This window comes from Phaseolus vulgaris, chromosome 2 (assembly GCF_000499845.2).
Source record: "Phaseolus vulgaris cultivar G19833 chromosome 2, P. vulgaris v2.0, whole genome shotgun sequence".
Lineage (NCBI taxonomy): Eukaryota > Viridiplantae > Streptophyta > Magnoliopsida > Fabales > Fabaceae > Phaseolus > Phaseolus vulgaris.
The window spans coordinates 42,165,447-42,176,646 of NC_023758.2; the positions used below are offsets into that span (position 1 = coordinate 42,165,447).

General features: G+C 30.2%; 1 protein-coding gene across 4 annotated transcripts; it reads right to left on the reverse strand.

Annotated features, from left to right (window-relative positions):
* Window positions 1-6,152: 6,152 nt before the first annotated feature.
* LOC137812250 (probable receptor-like protein kinase At1g11050) lies at window positions 6,153-10,828 on the reverse strand. Of its 4 annotated transcripts, XM_068614174.1 has the most exons (3): window positions 9,956-10,016; window positions 9,762-9,827; window positions 7,935-9,674 (listed from the first exon to the last, which is right to left on the reverse strand). In XM_068614174.1, the coding sequence occupies exons 1-3, from the start codon at window positions 9,956-9,958 to the stop codon at window positions 8,616-8,618; spliced, it is 1,128 nt and encodes a 375-aa protein (XP_068470275.1). In that variant the 5' UTR covers window positions 9,959-10,016; the 3' UTR covers window positions 7,935-8,615. The 4 variants fall into 4 exon arrangements, 3 of the variants coding, with proteins under 3 accessions (XP_068470275.1, XP_068470273.1, XP_068470274.1); XR_011081243.1 differs by adding an exon at window positions 6,153-6,335 and having other exon boundaries at window positions 8,398-10,828; XM_068614172.1 differs by having other exon boundaries at window positions 9,762-10,828.
* Between the last annotated feature and the right edge of the window lie 372 nt (window positions 10,829-11,200).

Genomic DNA, 11,200 nt, shown 5'->3' on the forward strand with positions numbered 1-11,200 from the left:
CAAAAGTTTGACTACTTTGACTAAGATTCTGCTTCTCATTCTTCTATTTTGATTTGGTTGCAAACTGCTTCTCTTTGTTTGGCTCCTTTTTATTTTATTTTCTCTTTCACCAGCACAATGCACCTTTCCATTTTGGTAAGAGTAGCATGTAGTTCATTTTGGTTTTTCTGGAAAGAGAAATGAATGATAGAGTTGTGTAAGATGACAGTAATGGAGATATGAGATTCTTCTTTCTCCTTTGGCACCCAACATATCAGTTTCAGTATTAAATTAAAGGAGCATGCTTAAGGTACACTCCAAAAATGGGGACTATGAGGCTCATGAACACAAGGGTAGTCAATTTTTTTTTTAAGAAAGTGAAACTGATATATGATGTAATAAAAATGTAGAGAAATATATTGACTGCTGAAAAAAAATATATTCCTAATGTTGATTCCTTGTAACATTAAGGTTTTTTTTTGTAAATTTTGTATCTATTCATCCCTTCATATATATATATATATATATATATATATATATATATATATATATATAATAATAATAATAATAATAAATTTATTAATCATTTATTTCACAAACAAACATTATCGTTGGCATAAAAAATTATTAAATAAATCAATTTTAGATATAAAAATAATTAATTAATGTACTGATTTAAATTAGATATTATTTGAAAGATTAAAAATATTATTGATATATAAAATAATTTTATTATTAATAAAATTTATAAACTAATTTTTAAATTAATATCTAATTAGTTATAAAGATTTTAATTACTAATTAATTTAAATTATAAAATTGATAGATAAAACCTGATAACTAATTATCAATTTAAATTTTTTATTAATAATAAAAATTACTTTAAATATTAATAATTATTTTAATTTTAAAATTTATTTAATATAATAATTAATTATTTTTATCTTTAAATTTAATTTTTATTTAATGATTTTAAGACTAAGTTTACAATAAATTTGTTTTTTTTATTAGATAAGTTAAAACAGGTAAACGTAAGAGAGAATTAAAATGATTGTTAATTACTCATTCTCTCATTATCCCACTGATAATGTGTAAAATATTAGAGAGAATAAATATTCATCTTTAATCTCTCCTAATTAGCTAAGAGTAATAGAAGGTGTTTATCATTAATTCTTTGCTAATTAATTAATAAGAAAAGTTGTTCAAACCACAAAGTTATCTCTATTTATTTATTAATTAATTGACGAGGGATTAGATAACGATAATTTCAATAATATGTGATTATTCAATATTATTATTACATAACATTATTTATTAATTGAACAAAAATTTAATTAACATGCTGAATTAAATATATTTGACTTTATTGCTTTTTATTATGGGTAGTGACGACAAATTCTTTTCAGAAACACATTTTATCATTAGTTAAAATTGATTGAAAATTATAAATCAAGATTCAAATTTGTTAATAAAAAATAATTTTTGCAAAAAAATATAATTTCAATAAATTGCAATTATTAATATAGATAGTATTAAAATGAAAAAAAAATCATATATTATTATAGTCTCGATCAATTTGCACACATGAGTTTTATTAACTCCTTTTAGTAAACTGAAAGAATGATTATATGTATATAACTTAATGGAATCATAAAAAGAAAATATTAATAGTTAAGCTTATTTCCACAAATATAATTTTTATTAAATAAAACTAGATTGTTAATCTTCTAGAGTGTAGATCAGAACTGAAAAGAAAAATTATTTTTTACTTGAATGAAGTAATTTTGAGATTAGATTCTGCCACATCAAAATTGTATATTAGTTAATGTGTTTCACATTGTAGATATCAAAATAACATTATCTTTAGTTCGTAATAATATAAATTAATATATATCACACTCATTTGTTTGGTTTTAATTCAATTACTATTAGAAAATTATGAAATAGAAACTAATTTTAAAGAAAAATAATAATTAATTGTAAATTATGAAATAAAAATTAATTTTAAAAAAAAATAATAATTAATTTTATAGTGACTATTAGAGAAACTAAAAACAAATTGTTTTCTAAATTAATTTCTATTATTAGTAAATAATTTTTAAATTAATATCTAATTAATAACTAAAATTTTAACTAACATTTTTGTTATTTATAGTGAATAAAAACAAAACAAACATCATCACTAGTGAAAACCATCAGTGCCTAACTCACCATCCCTCAAAAGAAGGGATAAGACCTTAATTGGAAGACTCTGCTACAGTATATACAGCTATACACCCACAATGTCTACGTTTGTATTTTATTTTCTTGCAAATAAAAATGTTATATTAATAGAGTCAAGTTAAATAAATATATATATATATATATGTGTAATATATATTTTTGTGATGACTATATTTGATGTTCACACCTTCAAAACAGGGTTGACTTAAATTTTCTGTGATTTTTTGTTGTGTAGATTTATTTTCAGCAAATCATTGCACACATTAAGAGTAGGCACATGAATGGTTCAGTTTTAATGAAAGGACAATGCACCAAAGCAAAATCAAACTAATCTATCTGAAAGGACAACACTTATATTATATTGCTTTTCCCCACAGTTTAACTGATTCTAAGGATGCTGAAAACCATATCAAATATTCATAGATATTGGTCCTCTTTTTAAGAATTTTTTCCCTCTCTTGTAATCTTTTTTGGTTGAGATTATTCAAGGTAGTACATTAGTGATGTTATTTCTGATATTGACTCATCATGTTTCCTAGGTTTGTGGCTAATTATACATATAATTCACACAAAAATTAAGACCATGTTCATTTTATTTAGATGATCTATAAGGGGATTTGTTTTTGTTGGTGGCCACACATTTGACTTGTCTGGATCATATATATCATTTCTTTTCTTTGACATTTTGTGAGCTCTGTTGCTAGGTATTTCTTATTCTTCTTATTGTCACTTTCCATACTTCATAAGCAAATCATATGTCAAATTGAAAAATTATATACAAATAGTTTGGATAGTGAGAGAACATTTATGACAATTATTAGATCATATTCTATAAAATCATTTTATCTGTGAATAAATTAAAATTTGCAGTAAAAAACAACACACTATTCTCTAGTTTCTTAAAATTTATATAAATATTCTTGGTAATGTTTTGACTGACCAAATGGCAATTATCCTTCTAAGTATTCTTGATTCTCTCATAAGAAAAAAATTCTGTAATCACAAACGTTGAATATTGTTATTAAACCATACAAATTATAAATAATAGTTAAAGAGTTGCACTTTCTAGTAATGGCTCAAATACTATGTAATTTGAGTATATAACTTCTGTCGTATAACAATACATGAATGTGCAACAAATAGTGTGAAAAAATAGAAATGTGAGTAAATAGCAGAAAAAAAATTTGTTTGTATAGAAAAAAACAAATTGTTGAAAGTCAATATGAGTTGATGGTTTGAGCATGAAGTGAAAAGGAATTTTGAAAGGATTATGGCATGAAGAGAGATATGCAGAAAGAAAAGACTTAGTGCGCGAATAAAAGGAGATTATGGCAGACAATTTTCAGAAGGCTATGCTTCTGCTTCTTTTATAGTTAGTATTATACTTTTTTATATACTGTTAATGTTGAAGTTCACTGCATTATCTCATAGATTGTCTTTTTTAACAAAGGATACGGTGGATATAAGGTTTTTAAGAAAGAAATTAATATTAATTTTTTTTAATTCTTAATTATTATTATTTTTTACTTATGTTTAGTTTTTATTTTGTTTTTTCTTATTCTAGTCTTTATTGGCTTTTATTTTACATTATGTCTTTCTAACTAGATCTAGAATAAGTGTACTGTTTGTATATATTTAGACTATTTGTTTTGATTTCGGTAAGAAAAAAAAAATATTCATTTTCATATCCTTTGTCTTTCTTTTTTTTCTTAGTTTTGTATTTATAATATGATATCAGAATTCTGAATGTTACATTTACTTATAGGTGAAGTTGTTGATCCCCCACCAAAATTTTGTTCTCCTTATGATGTTACTTCAAAGACAAAATTACCGTCTCAACAAATTGGTTTTACTCTTGAATGTTACATTTACTCATGGGTGAAGTTGTTGATCCCTCACAAAATTTGTGTTCTCCTTACTATGTTAGTTCAAAGACAAAAGTGCAATCTCAACAAATTGGTTTTACTCATGAGCAGTATCAAAGATTGTTAGCTCTTTTACAACACTTTAAGTCCAGTGACAATATTTCAAGTCTCTATTATTCCTTCTAACATGACAACACAATCTGATAATAAATTTTGTTCTTCCTTCAGTTCTTGGATTCTTGATAGTGGTGCTACTCGCCACATTTATTCATCCTTAACTCATTTCACTTCATATCGTCAAATTAATCCTATTTATGTCAAATTACCAAATGGAAATCAAGTCATTGTCAATTATTTTGGAATTATTTTTCTCAATCAAAATCATATCATAGACAATGTTCTGTATATTCCTTGTTTCAATTTTAATCTTCTTTCAGTAGCAAAATTAATTGATAACTTTTCTTGTGTTCTTAGTTTTGACTCTAATGGTTGTCACGTTCAAGACAAGAATTCCTTGAAAATATTTGGTTCAACTAAGATGTAAGATACACTTTCTATACTCAAGATCTCATCCTATCAAAAGCTTCAAATGAAACCCATCAAATATGCACATACCATCAATATTGTTAATGTCAGTGTTAGTGATCTAGAAACCATTTGCCATTTTCAATTAGAACATGTTTCTAACAAATGTATTGATGTTATAATGACTAAGTTTCCTTTTGTTAAATATAACAAATCAATTGTTTGTGATGTTTGTCATTTTGCAAAAACAAAAAAGATTTTCATTTCTATTAGTACATCTAAATCTAAAAAATATTTTGAATTGATTCATGTAGATGTATGAGGACCATACTCAATACCATCAATTTATGGTCATAAATATTTCTTGACCATAGTTAATGATTATTCGCTTTTAAAACAAAAATCTGAAGTTGTCAAAACTTTGGAAAATTTTGTTGTTTTTGTTCAAACACAATTTGAGACATCAATAAAAATAATAAGTGATAATGAGACTAAATTTTTCATGACTAATTTATTTGTTAACAAAGGAATAGTGCATCAAACATCATGTGTCTATACTTCACAACAAAATAACATAGTTGAAAGAAAACATGGTCATATATTAAATGTAGTAAGAACTCTCATGATACAATCTCATTTACCCAAAATTTAATAGTCATATTATATGATACATGTTGCGCATACTATAAACGTGCTTCCAACATTTGTTTTAAATTATTCTTCTCCTCATGAAATGTTTTACAAAAATGCATCAGATTTTAATGGATTAAAGGTGTTTGGATCTTTGTGCTATGCTAGCACTTTGTCAACAAAAAAAAAAAAATTGATCTAAAAGCATCAAAATGTGTTTTTATTGGTTTTAAAAAGGGGACAAAAGGATTTGTTCTGTTCAATCTAGATAAATTTTTGTGTCTAAAGATGTTGTCTTTTATGAAAATGTTTTTCATATCAAAGGGTTCAAGATACTAGCAATGAAACTAATAGTCCTAACATTCATGATCAAATTTTGTTTACTAAAGATCAACTTGTTTTGAGCAACTATCTCTTTTGTATTATGAAAATGACTTAGCAAGACACATTGTAACAAATCCAGTGTTTCATGAGTGTACGAAACACATAGAAATAGATTGTCTCATTGTTAGGAAAAAATTGAAAAAGGGTCTCATACATTTGCTTCCCATTTCTACCACAAAGCAATTGGCTGGCTGACATTTATACTAAAGCCTTAAGTCCTCAATATTTCAAAAGTATTTGTTTCAAGCTGGGTCTCATCAATATTTGTTCTCCAGCTTGTGGGAGCCTAACAAAGGATATGGATACAAGACTTCTAGGAGGAAGCTAATATTAATTTTGTCTTTTCTAATTCTTAATTATTTCTTTTTGCACTTATGTATAATCTTTATTTTGTCTTTTCTTATTCTAGTCTTTATTGACTTTTATTTATATTATGTCTCTTTAACTAGACCTAGAATGAGTGTATTGCTTTTATATATTTAGACTCTTTGTTTTGATCTCGGTAAGGAAAAGAAAATAGAAAAAATATTCTTTCTCATGTCATGTGCCTTCCTTTTTTTCTCTTTTGTTTTATCTCAGTTTTTTGTTTATAATAATTTTTGTGATAAACAAAATTCAGCCCTCAAATTAAATTCTAATTGTTATTACAAAGATCAGATTTCCTCTATCAAGACTCTTGTCTTCTATCTCGTTGGTCTTTTGGTCTCTTAGTCTCTGGGTGGTGGGTACCTGCAAAGAGACGTTCAAGTCAACGGTGTATATGTCTAGTTCACGTGTATTATAGTCTAAGAATCATTATCTTTTTACTTTAGAATCCTCACTTATCTATAGTTTTCCTATGGACCTGAGGATTATCCCAGGCTCACTAAGGCCTAATACTTTCTTAATATTGCTTAGGGAGTGATTAGTTAATTACATTGTGATTAGTCTTTATTGTGAATTCCCTCTCATTGTGTTCGAGTACTGAGTCATTCTTTGGTGTTTAATGTTGTTTGGACCGACTGACTGGTATGCCGAGAGTGTCATTCAGTAATCAGCAGTACACTAATAAAATTATGCATATGGTGAAATGATAAAAATTGAATGGATAAGAGAAGTTGACGAATTCTAAGAGTGCATAAGTGTATAAACAGATAATGTCATACACAATTGTTTGCAGAGCAATGCTACATAGCTATAATAACAAAATGATAATGTTAAACCATAAAAATTAGAAGAAATGATTCATAATTTATCAAGAGTCACGATTCATTATTAGGTATAGCAAAATAGAAAAAATACATTGCCATAAGAATTTACAACATCAGTTCTTTCTGTTTACAAGAATGAAAACTATAGCATTTACTTATTCAAATTCTTCCTGACTAAAACGCTAAGTATTGCTGGTTGTAGAAATTTTATAAAAGAACCTTCAAGTCAAAATTCAACACCCATTGTATGCATTAATACTGTAAATAACTTTTACAGTGTTAATCTGTCATCAATTGGTTAAACTTTAACGATGATTTCTTATTGATTAACTGTGTATGTAAATTCTTATGTTGACCGTGAATACAATTAAACTCAATTTTGAAATTCACAGTCAAATAAAGTTTGTGATAGAAGTACTATGGTTTTCTCTCTTTTGTTACAGTTTCCATTTTTAGTAGGTTCAACCATCCAGTGTCAGACACAATAACAATCACCAAAACTAATTTTGATGCTGAAAACAAACCTGTAACAAGTTACCACTGTCATCCATGCCATATTTGACATTCCCAAAATCTAGCATTCTTCCACATTGGACTAAAACAATTGTCTTGAAAGAAAAACTGGGGGGTGATTACTGGTATATGACATTAAAGAATGCCTGATAGGTTACTATGTTCATAGTCATAATAAAATTACAGCAAGGAAACATTCACTAAAATTTTCCTCTAAACAGATGATCTTTGAGCCCTTGGAATTGGCCACCTTGGAATTAAGATATTCCAGAGAGAAACAGCATTAATTACACTTTAAATATTAAAAGCATTAGTGTTATATTATTAGTCATTAAAATGAGTTATACAGGACTAGTTCCAAAACAAACTCTTCTCAATCAAATCCATTATTGTAAGAGTTAAGTAGAAAACAAAAAATAATCATGCACCCATCATGCGAGAAGATACTTGGGATAGTTCATGATTATGGTTTTCTTGTCCTAGGATACTATTGAGTGTATTTGTTTTGGACTTTTCTTAGTTGAAGCCTCTTGGGTAGCTTCTATAATAGTTTTTATGAATATGTTTGGACGAGTCTATCTCTAAAGTAGTTCTAGAGGAAAAAATTAAGAAGAAAAACAAAATGAGAATTTTGAAAAGTTAAAAATAGCTTTTGCACAAAGTTAGGAAAATTAGAGAAATTACATGAGAGAATTTCTACATGTCCTACTTACAATAAAGACTCCACAAACACCATAGATCTATTATCACCTCCTGGGACTGAAAAACAAGATTAGGCACACGGCAAATTCACAAGGGTTGGAATCCTAACCCTGACATTTATTACAAGGTTGATCCTAGAACCCATCTTGGAGTCAAAATACACCTCACTATGCAAAGGTATGAGAAGGTTACTATATAAGGATATGTAAAGAGACTGTTTATGGTCACCAAGGCACAATTTTACCCTTAGGTCAGAACATGCCCCCTAGAACTTCTACTCTTCTATATGAATGAAACTTTTCTTCCACTATTCTTGAACTGTGAGTTTAGGAGGTCATCTAACATTCACAATACAAAATTATAACTGCATATCCATAGAGTTGTACCTTGGTCTTACACTTTTCGTTAATCCCCTTGATCTCTTTCAGGCAAATATCTGTCAGAAATTTCCCACAGAGCAAGACCTGCCAACAAGAGGTGCACTATTGTCTCCAAGATCATGACATTTTTGTATCTTGCAGTGCACATCCTTCAGCTTCCCTCATTAGTGCTTCACACTGTCCTGTCCAACCCATCAAGGATGGATTCTGAAACATTTAACTTTTCATGAGCTCACAAACCCACATCCTGAGCTCATCCCAGAGCAATCACCATCATACATCACATAGTGCCCATGCATCAGTGGCCTATCTGGAATTGGTGGGACCTCTATATCCCCTTCTAACATCTTCAAGGCATTCAAAATTGTTGGCCTTGAAGCAACCATTACGTGAGAAGAAAGAATTCCAACCAGCAAAAACCTCTCCATTATGTTTCTAGCACAATTTCCATCTCCTAACATAGAAGCATCCAAAGCCTCTCCTATGTTTCCAGATTTCATTAATGACCATACCCAATCTGTGATCAAGAAAACCGGTGTCCCTGATGAAGACAACTCAAGGGCTTTTCTTCCACACATTATCTCAAGAACAACCACACCAAAGCTGTAGACGTCACTCTTCTCAGTTAGCTGACCATAGAGTGCATATTCAGGTGCTACATATCCACGAGTTCCAACTACCATTGTATTTAGAAGAGACGTACTTATACTGCTCTGTTTGACTAGCCCAAAATCTCCAACCCTCGCCCTCATATCTGCATCAAGTAGTATATTGGTGGCTTTGATATCTCTGTGATACACTGCAGGTTTAACTCCAAAGTGCAAATAAACCAATGCATTTGCCACATCCAAGACTATGCCTTTTCTTTGAGTCCAAGTCAGGGGTTTCTTTGTATATTGATTATCTAACTTGGTTGGAAAAAGATGGCCTTGAAGGCTTCCATTTGGCATATATTCATGAACTAGATATCTTCCTCTGTACTCAAGATTGTGATTCTCATCAACCACACAACACCCTCTTAGTGGTACCAGATTACGGTGCTTCAAGTTGCTAACAATCTCAATCTCACTGTAGAACAGAGCATCTCCTTGAGAATCGGATTCTTGAAGCCTTTTCACCGCAACCACTGTGCCATCAGGTAGAATGCCCTTGTAAACCATCCCAAACCCACCTCTGCCAATGAAGTTACGAGGTGAAAAATTGTTGGTGGCCCTCACAAGACTCTCAATTTCAAACCAAGTTAACACTGTATTTGGTCTCAGCCTTAGCCCGAACCTTTGTTCCTGTAGTTCAGCATAGGAAAGCAAATTTTCAACACTTCTTCTCTTGGTGTACCAAAAATACAACCCTAATCCTAACAACACGATTACCAAGACTGCAAGTGAAGCTACAAACAAACCAAGCATAAGAGCACGATGGCCATCCCTTGAATCAACCTGTGAATTAACCATCAAAATCAAAACGCAAGACAAAGCACCTCTGCTCTCAGGGCCATACTCATTGGCAACTCCAGCCATGTAAAGTGCTGTGAAGTAAAAGCAATCTTGGGAATGTGATTCATTACCATCAATGGCACTAAGCTTCTGCTGAACCTTGTACCCCTCAGCCACGCACTTGTTGCATTGGTTTTTATCACTAAGATCTGGTTTACACGCAGTGTCGAGATGTGGTGTAGAACCAAGCCTGGTGAGCCAATCTTCCATGTTTTGAATCCGAGCACAGATGTCAGGAGTGATGACAAATTGCTGTGGATCAAAGCAGGAGGAAACAAGACTGTTGGGAAGTGAGAGGGATGTGAGATTGGATTGGAAGTGTTGGAGGCAAGAGATAGATGTGGGGAGGTTGGCCAGTTGGAAAAGAGAGTTATCCTTGAGGTTTTGTGCAAGAGCTACACCAAAGAGGGATAAGAGAGTTTGGCAACAAAGACTTGTACTTGTTTGGTATTGGGATTCCAAGGGTTGGAAATTATGGCAGGAAGAGATGTTCCAAGGGACTGTTTGAACAAAATTCATGGCCACTGGGCATGTAGAACTGTTAATAGGTGAAATGGTGGGAGAAGGAGAGGGAGAGGGTGTTGCTGAGCTTGGATTTGATGCTACCAAAAAGATCAAAACCACAAAAATGGATTCCATATTGATGAGTTTGATGAAGTTGAATACTTTGTTTCTATCAATGTAGTTGGGATCATAAGATGCATACTTTTTTGGTTTGATGTTCATCAATAGCCTCCAACATTTTGTGGCATAACTTACTTTCTAAGAACACTGACACAGACAAGGCCAAGATGGTACCTTAAACCAAAGGGTATGAATCAGATGTGAGGAGGCTTTATGCTTCAGGCGGTGGAGAGTACCAGGGTGACAAGAAAAAAAGAAGCGACACCAAATTTCAAATGTCAGGCGTAACTATCACAAGTTTTGCTCAAAATTGTCGAATACACAATTCAGACAAAAACTATAAAATATTTCACAAATCCATAAAAAGTATTATAAGCACTCAAGTTATATTCTTTTTTACTATATTCTTTGCGCGTGCTAAACCTTATTTTCTGTGTGTGTATATATGTAGAAAAGTCAAAAACATTCATTTCGAAGTAAGAAAACGTAAATATATATATATATATATATATATATATATGTGTGTGTGTGTGTGAATATGAAAAGATGTTTTTCTCTATAAGTTTCAACCAAAATCACACAAAGTAAAAGATTCTCAGTATATCTTCAATATAAGATTATGACTAGAATTATAAGTTTAAAAATTGGATCTTATAAAAATATTTTATCATAATATAATAATAGAACATGAA

Coding starts and splice junctions, on each gene's coding strand:
- LOC137812250 (XM_068614172.1), bottom strand. CDS start 10,610: ATGAACATCAAACCAAAAAAGTATGCATCTTATGATCCCAACTACATT. Junction 9,675..9,761: donor TAGCTTCACTTGCAGTCTTG/GTAATCGTGTTG, acceptor GCTGAACTACAG/GAACAAAGGTTCGGGCTAAG.